The 14,008-nt window shown below is 38.4% G+C and overlaps 1 protein-coding gene across 4 annotated transcripts in view; it reads right to left on the reverse strand.

The window, feature by feature from the left end:
* The window catches only part of mon2 (MON2 homolog, regulator of endosome-to-Golgi trafficking), a 174,531-nt gene that overhangs the window by 82,841 nt on the left and 77,682 nt on the right, over window positions 1-14,008 (reverse strand). For all 4 annotated transcript variants that reach the window (XM_039760848.1, XM_039760846.1, XM_039760847.1 and 1 more), the window contains exons 4-6: window positions 10,578-10,709; window positions 8,833-8,962; window positions 535-632 (exon numbers count right to left, since the gene is read on the reverse strand). In XM_039760848.1, the coding sequence (XP_039616782.1) occupies window positions 535-632; window positions 8,833-8,962; window positions 10,578-10,709 (360 nt within the window). The remainder of the gene's footprint in view (window positions 1-534; window positions 633-8,832; window positions 8,963-10,577; window positions 10,710-14,008) is intronic.

The raw sequence follows: 14,008 nt of genomic DNA on the forward strand, positions 1-14,008 counted from the left end.
ACATCCACCCTTGGTGTTCGAACAGTAAGAGCATAAAAGATTTTTTTCACATCTGCTAGGTTCTGGAGAACAAGCCACACTGCTTCCATATATATTATATTGCTGCCTTTACCATGTATCTTATGAAAGTAAAACACACAAGGTAAACTCTGAGTTGAAAAGGGGAGGATAAATTCATTATATGTAGTTAAAGGTGTTGATAGACTTCAGATTTAACATGTTTTTAAAAAGCAACCTCTGAAGCTATGTGTATGCAGATTTTCCAGAAAAAAGAGGCAAATGGAGTGAAATTATCTTTTTTTTTTTACACAGAAAAGAATACCAATTAAAACAAATTGATAAACAATAGTACTTTTCATTTAGAAAATAGAAAATTTGCTTATATCCTATAAGCAAGTATTTAATCTTAAGAGTTCAGTCTAGAATACTTACTTTTGTCTGTGTAGTTATTATAAACATTTACAGCATATACAGACACAGTGTATTTTATATATTATTTATATATCTTAAAATTTCCTTGAATAACGATTTTACCTGGAAAAGCATGTATGCATCCTTAGCACATGGTCGGAGGGTACTGATTGATCTTCTGTTGCTATTACCCTGAATTGCTGCTGGAGGTTCAATAATACCTACAGGGTAATTCATTACAAAAATAAGTTCCAAATTAAAATTAAAAGCAGGGAACTAAAAGGGTAATAATAATTTAAATAATTAAAACAAACAATCACTCTTTTATTTTGAGAATTTAAACATACATGTTGTCACACACGCTCATCAGAGGAGCACCTTCCAGGCTCATCTGAATTATGTAATACCACCCCTGAACAATAGAGGGTGCTGGCACTAATCATGTCCTCTTCCTTTCCCGCCACAGTGCTGAGAACAGCCCCAGTTAGGCAACTTCTAGTCCCTGGCCTATAAATCTCAAGCCTGTTGGAAGAAAGTGTCATGCTTTGATACGAGCATCCCACAAGTTGGAGCTCCATCACTTTGACCCATTTTTAGGAAATATTTCATTTAAGCCCTAAAAAAGCTGCTGTTCTTTTTGATTCTTTATCATGTGCCACAGAGCACATTTGCTTACATTAAAGAAAAGACCAACTTAATTAAATGCAGAGGGTTGGGTCGCTGAATTGTTATTCCTTGCACAACCACAATGTATATGTTGAGCAGCCACAGTTTGAAAGACTCAAGAACTTTTTTCCCCCCAATATGAGTGTGAGCAACACTGGAGTGCTACAAATAACAGACCTGTCTCCTTTTCTTTTCACTCTGCACACCTCCGACTATAACACAAGGTCATGTCACTTGAAGACATTCTCAGATGACTCTGCATTTATAGGGTGTATTGATGGGGGAGATAGGGGGTGAGACGGAGTATAGGAGTCATGTGGAGAACTTTGTTTCTTGGTGCAGAAGCAGTTGTCTGCAAATTAACATCAGCATTGACTTTTGCTGCACTAAAGAGCTCTACAGTGGTGTTTGAAAGTTTGTGAACCCTTTAGAATTTTCTATATTTCTGCATAAATATGACCTAAAACATCATCAGATTTTCACTCAAGTCCTAAAAGTAGATAAAGAGAAATCAGTTAAACAAATGAGACAAAAATATTATACTTGGTCATTTATTTATTAAGGAAAATGATCGAATATTACATATTTGTGAGTGGCAAAAGTATGTGAACCTTTGCTTTCAGTATCTGGTGTGACCCCCCTTTTCAGCAATAACTGCAACTAAACGTTTCTGGTAACTTTTGATCATTCCTGTACACCGGCTTGGAGGAATTTTAGCCCTTCCTCCGTACAGAACAGCTTCAACTCTGGGATGTTGGTGGGTTTCCTCACATTAACTGCTCGCTTCAGGTCCTTCCAGAACATTTCGATTGGATTAAGGTCAGGACATTGACTTGGAAATTCCAAAACATTAGCTTTATTCTCCTTTAACCATTCTTTGATAGAACGACTTGTGTGCTTAGGGTCGTTGTCTTGCTGCATGACCCATCTTCAGTTCATGGACAGATGTCCTGACATTTTCCTTTAGAATTCTCTGATATAATTCAGAATTCATTGTTCCATCAATGAAGGCAAGCCGTCCTGGCCCAGATGCAGCAAAACAGGCCCAAACCATGATACTACCACCACCATCTGTCACAAATGGGATAAGGTTCTTATGTTGGAATGCAGTGTTTTCCTTTCTCCAAACATAACGCTTTTCATTTAAACCAAAAAGTTCTATTTTGGTCTCATGTGTCCACAAAACATTCTTCCAATAGCCTTCTGGTTTGTCCACGTGATCTTTAGCAAACTGCAGATGAGCAGCAAAGTTTTTTTTGGAGAGCAGTGGCTTTCTCCTTGCAACCATGCCATGCACACCATTGTTGTTCAGTGTTCTCCTGATGGTGGACTCTTGAACATGAACATTAGCCAATGTGAGAGAGGCCTTCAGTTGCTTAGATGTTACCCTGGGGTCCTTTGTAACCTCGCCGACTAATACACGCCTTGCTCTTGGAGTGCTCTTTGTTGGTTGACCACTCCTGGGGAGGGTAACAATGGTCTTGAATTTCCTCCATTTTGTCTAACTGTGGATTGGTGAAGTCCAAACTCTTTAGAGGTGGTTTTGTAACTTTTTCCAGCCTGATGAGCATCAACAACTCTTTTTATGAGGTCCTCAGAAATCTTTGTTCATGCCATGATACACTTCCACAAATGTGCGTTGTGAAGAGCAGACTTTGATAGATCCCTGTTCTTTAAATAACACAGGGTGCCCACTCACACCTGATTGTCATCCCATTGATGGACTCTAATGTCACCTTCAAACTAACTGCTAATCCTAGAGGTTCACATACTTATGCCACTCACAAATATGTAATATTCGATCATTTTCCTCAATAAATAAATGATCAAGTATAATATTTTTGTCTCATTTGTTTAACTGGTTTCTCTTTATCTACTTTTAGGAGTTGAGTGAAAATCTGATGATGTTTTAGGTCATATTTATGCAAAAATATAGAAAATTCTAAAGGGCTCACAAACTTTCAAGCACCACTGTATATCTATCCACTATTCAAGGAGTGGATGTTGAGGTAGTGCACTCCTACAAGTACTTGGAGGTCCACATCAATGATAGGTTGGACTGGCCTTTGAATAAAGAGGAACTACAGGGTGGGCCATTTATATGGATACACCTTAATAAAATGGGAATGGTTGGTGATATTAACTTCCTGTTTGTGGCACATTAGTATATGTGATGGGGGAAACTTTTCAAGATGGGTGGTGACCATGGTGGCCTTTTGAAAGTCGGCCATTTTGGATCCAACTTTTGTTTTTTCAATAGGAAGAGGGTCATGTGACACATCAAACTTATTGGGAATTTCACAAGAAAAACAATGGTGTGCTTGGTTTTAACGTAACTTTATATTTATATTATTTATTATTTATAAATAACTTTATAGTTATTTACAAGTTTCTCTTTGTTTACAGCCATTGACATGTCGCAGAGGTTAACACGTGAGGAGCGGATAGAAATTGTGTTGATGTCTGGTGAACGCAGTAACCGGGTCATTGCAGCAGATGTCAATGCAAGACACCCTACGAGACCACCCATCTCCTATGCTACAGTGAGCAAACTGCCTGCTAAGTTTCTTGAAACTGGTTCAGTGTTGGATTTGCCAAAATGTGGATGCATGAAAACTGTCACTAATGAAGAAACATCAGTGGCTGTCCTAGCTTCATTCAGCAAGAGCCCACAGCGTAGCACTCGCCGCATGTCACTGGAGAGTGGCATTAGTCGAACATCCCTTCGGCGTATATTAGCTACTCACAAATGGCACCCTTACAAACTCCAGCTACTGAAGCATCTCAACGAGGATGACCCAGATCGGCGCACTGAATTTGCAGAATGGGCAAAACAAAAATTGGAACAGGACCCTCAGTTTACGCAGAAGATTTTGCTCAGTGATGAGGCAAACTTTTATGTGAATGGTGAAGTTAACAAACAAAACCATCGCTATTGGTCTGACACTAACCCACATTGGATAGATCCCTCCAAGACTGTTGGAACAAAAAAATGATGGTATGGTGTGGTATATGGGGTACAAAGATAGTGGGGCCATTCTTCATCAATGGAAACCTCAAGGCCACTGGATATGCGAAATTGCTACATGATGATGTGTTTCCCTCTTTATGAACTGAAGCTGGCACGTTCCCTGAGTTTTTCCAGCAAGATGGTGCACCAACACATTATGGGTGTCAGGTCCGAGCATTCCTAGATGAACAGTTTCCTGGAAAGTGGATGGTGCACCAACACATTATGGGTGTCAGGTCCGAGCATTCCTAGATGAACAGTTTCCTGGAAAGTGGATTGGTCGTCGTGGGCCAGTTGAATGGCCCCCAAGGTCTCCCAATCTGACCCCCTTTAAGACTTTTATCTTTGGGGTCATCTGAAGGCAATTGTCTATGCTGTTAAGATACGAGATGTGCAGCACCTGAAACTACGGATACTGGAAGCCTGTGCTAGCATTTCTCCTGCGGTGTTGCTATCAGTGTGTAAAGAGTGGGAGAAGAGGGTTGCATTGACAATCCAACACAATTTTATAAGTGGTCAGAAACTTGTAAATAACAAAAGTTGGATCCAAAATGGCCGACTTCCAAATGGCCTCCATGGTCACCACCCATCTTGAAAAGTTTCCCCCCTCACATATACCAATGTGCCACAAACAGGAAGTTAATATCACCAACTATTCCCATTTTATTAAGGTGTATCCATATAAATGGCCCACCCTGTATAATAAGAAAGAACAGTTTTTTCCTAGGGAAACCCTGTTCTTTCAATTTAAGTAGTGACATCCCTCACATCTTCTACAACTGTACATCTCTGTGATTGCCACTGCGATGTTCTACACTGTGGTGTGCTAGGCTGGTAACATCACTTCAAGAGAGGCCTACTGAATCAACAGGCTAATTAAAAAGGCAGGCTCAGATATGGGGCGTGCTATGGACCCCCTGGAGGAAGTAGCAAAAGAGAGAATGAAAACAAGATTGAGTGTCATTATAAACAATGCTGAACATCCTCTCTCTGACACACTAACACTGAGCACTTTTAACTAATGAATAATTCAGCAGAAGTGTGTCAAGAAATGCTACTGGGGCTGCTTTATACCAACAGCAATATACCTGCAAAATGCCTCACTGTGACTGTGACTGCAGTGTCACAAGTGTTTGTTTCTTTTGAATTTTCCAATTTTTCAGTCATTCTGGTGTGTGTGTGTGTGTGTGTGTGTGCGCGTGCATGCGTATGTATGTATGTATGTATGTACAGTGCATCCAGAAAGTATTCACAGCGCATCACTTTACAGCCTTATTCCAAAATGAATTAAATTCATTTTTTTCCTCAGAATTCTACACACAACACCAACATAATGACAACGTGAAAAAGGTTTACTTGAGGTTTTTGCAAATTTATTAAAACTAAAAAAAAATGAGAAATCACATGTACATAAGTATTCACAGCCTTTGCCATGAAGCTCAAAATTAAGCTCAGGTGCATCCTGTTTCCCCTGATCATCCTTGAGATGTTTCTGCAGCGTAATTGGAGTCCACCTGTGGTAAAGTCAGTTGATTGGACATGATTTGGAAAGGCACACACCTGTCTATATAAGGTTCCACAGTTGACAGTTCATGTCAGAGCACAAACCAAGCATGAAGTCAAGGGAATTGTCTGTAGACCTTCGAGACAGGATTGTCTTGAGGCACAAATCAGGGGAAGGTTAGAAACATTTCTGCTGCTTTGAAGGTCCCAATGAGCACAGTGGCCTCCATCATCCGTAAGTGGAAGAAGTTCGAAACCACCAGGACTCTTCCTAAGGCTGGCTGGCCGGCCATCTAAACTGAGCGATGAAAGGAGAAGAGCCTTAGTCAGGGAGGTGACCAAGAACCCGATGGTCACTCTGTCAGAGCTCCAGAGGTCCTCTGTGGAGACAGGAGAACCTTCCAGAAGGACAACCATCTTTGCAGCAATCCACCAATCAGGCCTGTATGGTAGAGTGGCCAGATGGAAGCCACTCCTTAGTAAAAGGCACATGGCAGCCCGCCTGGAGTTTGCCAAAAGGCACCTGAAGGACTCTCAGACCATGAGAAACAAAATTCTCTGGTCTGATGAGACAAAGATTGAACTCTTTGGTGCGACTGCCAGGCATCACGTTTAGAGGAAACCAGGCACCGCTCATCACCAGGCCATTACCATCCGTACAGTGAAGCATGATGGTGACAGCATCATGCTGTGGGGATGTTTTTCAGCTGCAAGAACTGGGAGACTAGTCAGGATAAAGGGAAAGATGACTGCAGCAATGTACAGAAACAACCTGGATGAAAACCTGCTCCAGAGCGCTCTTGACCTCAGACTGGGGCGACGGTTCATCTTCAGCAGGATAACGACCCTAAGCACACAGCCAAGATATCAAAGGAGTGGCCTTAGGACAAGCCACAGCCCAGACTTGAATCCGATTGAACATCTCTGGAGAAATCTTAAAATGGCTGTGCACCGACGCTTCCCATCCAACCTGATGGAGCTTGAGAGGTGCTGCAAAGAGGAATGGGCGAAACTGGCCAAGGATAGGTGTGCCAAGCTTCATATTCAAAAAGACTTGAGGCTGTAATTGCTCCCAAAGGTGCATCGACAAAGTATTGAGCAAAGGCTGTGAATACTTATGTACATGTGATTTCTCAGTTTTTTCTATTTTTAATAAATTTGCAAAAACCTCAAGTAAACTTTTTTCACATTGTCATTATGGGGTGTTGTGTGTAGAATTCCGAGGAAAAAAAATGAATTTAATTCATTTTGGAATAAGGCTGTAACATAACAAAATGTGGAAAAAGTGATGCGCTGTGAATACTTTCCAGATACACTGTATGTATTTATTTATCTTTCTATTTAATAATTTAAAGAGCTTCAATAAAAGCCAAATTTCCCCCTGGGAACAAATAAAGTTTTATTTATTAATCTAAACAAATAGAAAGTACTTGTAAATGGCCTGATTTTCAGGAAACTTGCATCACAGGAAGAATCTAAACTTTTATTTTTATATATGTAGCAACTCATCTTCATAACCACTGGTACTGTATTGTCATTATGTTTAGTTGCGAAATTGCCCAGTGTCTAAAGGTTTCGCTGGCAAAGGTACCAATGTGGTATACAGTAGACGAAATGAGCTATACATGAAACTTTAGCACAGGAAAGGACATAGAAGATTAAATGACCTATAAATTAAACTTTACCAGACGAATGGACCACACATGAAAACTTTACAGAAGAGAAGGAGAAAACAAAAAAGTATATGGTTGGTAGATTCTTCCATATCTAGTGGACTAGAAGTGCAACAGATAGAGAAACTCATATTGCCCCAACACTACTTCCCCTCGACACATAACATTCCCCTAGATACTACATGGTAGGAGAATTAGCAGGTGCCAAGGACACTTAATCCTCTATTTAGTGTTAGAGAGGTTTTGAAGAGGGCTGGCAAAAGGACACAAAACTCCTGACTGTTGGGAAGCAAGAGGAGGTTGTTCCCTCTAAGGACAAAGATGAAGTTTCATCCTTATAGGAAATACTGGGACCATGGAGAAACCAACAAGTGGCCAAAAGACTTCCAAGCTTCAAATGAGTATAACATTCCAAGTAGAACTGTTTGAAAATTTGAAGCAGCCATGGAAATCTCACTTCTTTATTGGCAATTGAAGGCCCACATGCCCACACAATATGAGCTGCTAGGGAGAGTTCTAGCCTTGTACCCCAGGTTTACACCACTTAATGCTCGAAGTAGGTTTATAAAGAGTTCTCAGGCCATACCTGATTTGAATCTCCAGTATGTAGGTGACTCAATGCAAAAGGCTCACTGGCTTTGGTTGTGTGTGTGAGGACATGAGGAAGAACAATACTTTCAAGGTGAAAAAGGAAGTACTTTGTGATACATGGTACTTGGTAAGTAGCTGAGGCGTACAGGTTCAAGGCAGCTCCAGAGAGACAGCAAAATTTAGTTTTTCTCTTCTATTCTGTTTTACAATTCTGTTTATGTATTATTTTAAACATAAACCATTACTTTATAGCACTATAACTATTTTGCCAACATTTTGAGCAGATATACAAGAAGGTGGTTCTCCCCTAGTACATCCTATGTACTTGGAAACAGTTGTACTCAGGACATCAAGAGTCAGGAACATCAATACAAATCACATTCAAGTACCATACTTAGTAGGGCTGCCAAACCAAACTATGCTATGTGAATATAATACATACATTTATTTAAAAAAAGTCCTTGTTCTAAAGGAAAAGCTGACATTCGGAGAATGGTATTTTGCTTCCTGCACTAACTTTGACATTGGGTTACTCAAAAAATGCTATGCAAAGCTGCAGTATTTTACTGATCTGTTTTTATGATTCTCTTCCATGATCAGTTTTTTCATAATTTTGAATGGTTAGCTTGTTGTCTTCTTTAGTAAAGTTTAGAGCAAGACACATTCACAACATAGTGTTTTTCTTATATCTTATTATAATTATCTCAATATACTGTAACTTTTGTTTTTTTACCCCGCTTTTTTAAATGAAGAGGCAGAACAAATATAAAACATATGTGCATTACAAAAGGGGCATTTTGTTGGCCCTTCTGTGGTTAATAAATCCAGAAAACATTAATGTTTACTTTAGCTAAACCACATTACAATATATAATTAATGAGTTTATAAACATTTTATGTTTTGTCAGCTTTCCTCTTTTCTGAGAGAAGTATTAAGCAGAATACACATAAAAAGAAAAGTAGTAGAGCAACGTCCTACCTTTGTGACGATCATCTTCAGCCACCATTCTCTCAAAAACAACTGTTACTACCTGTCGTACAGTGGCAGCTGCAGTATTGTTAGTAATGTTGTCTTTTGTGAAGTGTAGTCGAAAACACAGAACTATAGCCTATGAATAAAAACAGTACATTTAACAGCTGTAATTCACAAAGTAGAACCCAACGAAATGTCCAACATAATCCAAAAAAGGAAGTACAGTACACAATTTGATATCAGTGTTCAGATAGCTTCGATACGCCTTACTGTAAAATATTCCATTGTTGCTTGGATGTTGTCTTCCAGGAGATGTACACAACACAAAAAAAGCATTATTTTCTGTCAAAAATTATAATTTTAAGACCAGTTCAGAAGATCAGTTTCAGTTTTTCACATACACAGACACACAAACAACAATGCTAAAATCAGCTTTTTTCGAAGTTTTGAACATCAGGGTATCGAAAACTAAACTAGGCACAATAGCAACATTTTGACTCCATCACCAAATGTCCATTTACATACTCCAAGTTTCATGCCATATCTCAAAAATGTGGATTTTAGGTTACTGACAATTCCAAACTATGGTTATTTGGAATGTGTCCTAGTCTAAAAAAATGAAAGAATTTACTGTACACTTACTGTTTGGACCTGAACCTTTGAATCGGGCCATGGTCACTTATGACAAGTTAATCCACTCTGAGCCAAACAAAAGAAAGACTTAAAATATCTGCCTTTACAAGGTCAGTTTCATCAAAACTGGACAACTCGCCGATTCTTAATAAACAACTGTTAAAATATTTATGTTCACGCGAAAGTATTTCTGGTGTTATGATAAAGATGGATACCCTTACAAAAAACTGAAGGAGCAAAACAAACAATGCACAGTATCAGGCAGAGAGGATTCACTGCAAAGGTCAACTTAAAGCAATGACTAATTTCTCATATCTTCTTTGGGGAACAACAAACCACTAGAAAACTATATAAAAAAATAATGATGAGAAATGAAATTACAGTATCTGCCCAGACAGCTACCAACAAAACTCTCTCTTAATTAGGTAATTAATGTCAGCCATGTTCATGGAATCTAGAGAAGATATTTATTCTACCAAAGACTTTACATCATTTGTCAATTACTGTTTTTACTAAGACAAATAAAAAGCATTTAAAATGTTCTTTCTACAAGTTAATTTTCTTATTAAACAACAATGCCAAAATTTTGGCCTAAAGGTCTAGCAAACAGAACAAAGGAAATCAAATGCATTATGAGAATTTGGATGGACACATTTTATGTTTATTGATCAAACTGTTATACTTCAGCCCATAAGCTTCACTTTATATCAACACTGTAAATCTTGATTATTTTGCTTTACATGTGCACCAATACTGCTAGCATATTGTTTTACTTAGCAGTGCAGCAGAATCCTAATCCATTTATAATAAAACAGTGGGAAAATAATAAATTATTTACTTGAAAACTAGAAAAAATCAAATCCACATTATGAGAAATTTTCCAAAGTCTCTACAGAATTTTCTAAGTTGTACATTAATGTTGTCAGTTATTAATCAATGTATGCTGAACCTCAGTTAACCTTTAGGAAGCCTCAGTATCTTTGAGTGATTACTTTAAGTTACTTCACTGGATTACTTGTTCTCAAAATATATCGAGTTAAAACCATGATATATGAAACCTGACACTTTCATATAAATCAAAATTTTAATTACAAAACAAAATAAAAAAGAAAATACACCTTAGAAAGTGCTTCATCATGAACTACTGTATTTGTTGTTAAAAGCACCAAAACTGTTTGAAGTAACTTAAGTTCCTCCAGTCCATTCTCCATTAGTTGCCACAGCATGTTGATAATGTTCCCAGCAGCGGCCTGTAAAGCAATCATTCAAAAACATAAAGCTTTTTCTCAGTTTGTGAAATTTATTATATGTATTTCTTTAAACATAAACTGCACTACTTAGGCAGGGTAGCACATGCTCCCCAACACTGACCTAAAAGAACAGTTTACAACATCAGTTATTAATCAAAAGTATCATTAGAAATAGGTGGAGCAAAATTAACATAAAAGCTTGAAACATTTTCTTGTCAAACTAGTATAAGGCTTTTAGGTTTCAGTACAACTCTGTTTGCACATCTGAACTTCGCTCAAAATACTGGATGATCCCCACCACTATCTGATGTCATGGAGGTGCAAGGGAGTGAATACTGAGAAGGATTATCTTGCTTAACTGGATCAATCTTAATCCACCTCTCATAACTTAATGGAAAAGTGACATCTTCTAATACCTTAAAAGAGAAAAATGAAATGTTCTCTCTGAGAATTCTTTAACACTATAGTAAACCATCTTGCCAGGTCTTTGCCTGATTTTTGCACTTGTTATTAAAATATATGAGGGAACAAATTGGACTATTCTGATACAGATGGGTGACGGTATGTTTTTGTAGGTCTGACTGAATTTTTATGCTTGATCTAGTCAGTTAAGTAGCAGAGGCTGTTGTTAATCAGTTTTAGCTGCTTTGGAGTTAATGAAAATAACAATAGGTGCACTAGAGGGGCAACAATGAGACAACCCCTAAAACAAGAATGGTTTAACAGGTGGCAGCCACTGACATTTTTCCCTCCTCATTTTTTCTGACTATTTTTTCACTAGTTTTGCATTTGTCTACAGTCAGTGTCACTACTGACATTGAGGCAGGTAGTCCAACTTCTCCAGGATGGCACATCAATACGTGCCATTGCTAGAAGGTTTGCTACGTCTCCCAGTACAGTCTCCAGGGCATGGAGGAGATTTCATGAGACGCTGGGAGAGCTGGACAGGGCCGTAGAAGGTTCTTAACCAATCAGCAGAACCGGTATTTGCTCCTTTGGGAAAGGAAGAACAGGATGGACACTGCCAGAGCCCTACAAAATGACTTCCAGCAGGCCACTTGGACCCATTATCAGACCCTATTCTGGAGCAGTGGGTCCTGGGTTCCTCCTGGTGCATGACAATGCCCGGCTCTTGTGGCAAGAGTAAGTAGGTTGTTCCTGGAGGATAAAGGAATTGATATCATTGACTGGCCCCCACACGTGCCTGACCTAAATCCAATAGAACAACTCTGGGATATTATGTTTCGGTCTATCCGACGCCTCAGCCTGTCCAGGAGGAGATCCCCCAAGACCCCATCCGTCCTCTCATTAGGAGCATGACATGGCATTGTCAGGCACACATATAAGCACGTGGGGGCCATACAAACTACTGAGTACGATTTTTAGTTGCTGCAATGAAATTTCTGCAAGATGGACTAGGCTGACACATGAATTTTTCACTTTGTCTTTGAATTCAGCCCTCTTTAGGTTGATAATTTTCATTTCCATCAAACGATGTGGCATCCTTTTGTTCCTAACACATTACCCAGTCCATATCAGTATAGATATCCAACATGATTCTTTTTCCCCATTGAGATCTGATGTGTTTTCAAAGTGTTCCTTCAATGTTTTTGAGCAGTTATATTAGACAGTAAGAATTATTCTGTTTTAATATGTAATATGATTTTACAGTTTAATAGAAATTGGAACTAAAAATTTGATTGACAAATTGATTTTGATCTTAAGTACCACAGAAGCACACTTACTTAGAACAGCAAACATTATATTTATAATTATTCACACTACCAACTGTGCAACACTTATACTCATTATTACCATTATTATTCAGTCAATCAATTGCTGGCACAAAATTGACAGTGCTATTTATGTCCCTTAATACTAATCACATGTCACACTCGGATGTCATAGCAACATGAATAAATACTAAAAGGGCTGGAAATCAAGAGGTGGTACAGAGATGCAGTGATTTGAGTGGTATAATGTAACCTTCTAAACCTGGTTAATCCTACTTAGGATTGTTGGAGGTAATTTGGGCAAGGTAAACTTTGATATTAGTTCTCAATATTTATATGCAAGTTGCTCAGTCACCAAGTTCCATGTGATAGTTTTGTTGTTGCAAATTGGACAGTACACAGTGGTGTGAAGAGGAAACTCAAAAATGTGTTTGAAAATGTATTCAGAATTGACTACAAAGAAATATCTGGTTATCTAGTTCAGGGTTTTGAGTGGATGGTGCCTATACTGAAAGCAACAGGCACATTTCTTTTTTTTTTTTTAGTTTTGTGGAGTGTTTCTATTACTTTCTTAGGTTTTCTGTTTCTAGACACTCCGCTGAACAAATGTAACAAACTGGCTTTAATGGATTCTCTAAATATTGTGCACATTTTTCTCTTTCTTTCTTTCTTTCAATATTCTGGGGCTTTTTTTCCCATATATGCACATAATTGCTGGTCTATTACCCCATCTCCTGTGGATAATGGATTGGATTAATAAAATAACTTTTTTTTTTGCCTTTTCCGTTTCTCAGGTGACTAGAAAGATAAGAGTCCAGGCCTTGTAACCCTGATTTTAATCGTCTAAAAATGTAAGGATGGACAGATCACTTTGCTCTATCCTTTTGTTCGATAGTAATGTTTTATTAAGCCAAAGTAAATTACAAAAGATCTCTCTTAAATGAAAATAATTTCTTTTCCTAGCTGTAATATATAAACCATTTCCTGTTTTGTGCTTTTATTTACTCACATCAGTGAGTTGCTGTCACTGAAAACTGGACAAACGAATTATATCTTTAACCAAGGGGGTTCAATTATTGTGCTTTATTTGCAGCTTGACTGGTTCCCAAGTCAGAAACATCAACACAAATCATTCCTTAACCAGCTTAACTTCAACAGCTGGTTCAGAGGCAATTTTAGCCTCATGCTTCTGCCCAGTGTCATAAATACATTTTATGCCACATATATATCCAGAAACTAAATGTATCAGTTTTGCTTTTGTATTTATGCATACAAATGCTCGGCACAGTAACATAAGAAACAAGAGTGTGGTCTTCTTTGTTTCACATGTTAACAGGTTTTGTATTAAAACAACACTAATAAAAATCAGTAATGTGTACAGTACAGATACAGTACAGAGTAATGGGGATTGTGGAAGAGATGAAAAAGAGAGTGCAGGCAGGGTGGAATGAGTGGAGAAGAGTGTCAGGAGTGATTTGTGACAGACGGGTATCAGCAAGAGTGAAAGGGAAGGTCTACGGGACGGTAGTGAGACCAGCTATGTTATATGGGTTGGAGACGGTGGCA

Source organism: Polypterus senegalus, chromosome 8 (genome assembly GCF_016835505.1).
Source record: "Polypterus senegalus isolate Bchr_013 chromosome 8, ASM1683550v1, whole genome shotgun sequence".
In the NCBI taxonomy this organism is placed as follows: Eukaryota; Metazoa; Chordata; class Cladistia; order Polypteriformes; family Polypteridae; genus Polypterus; species Polypterus senegalus.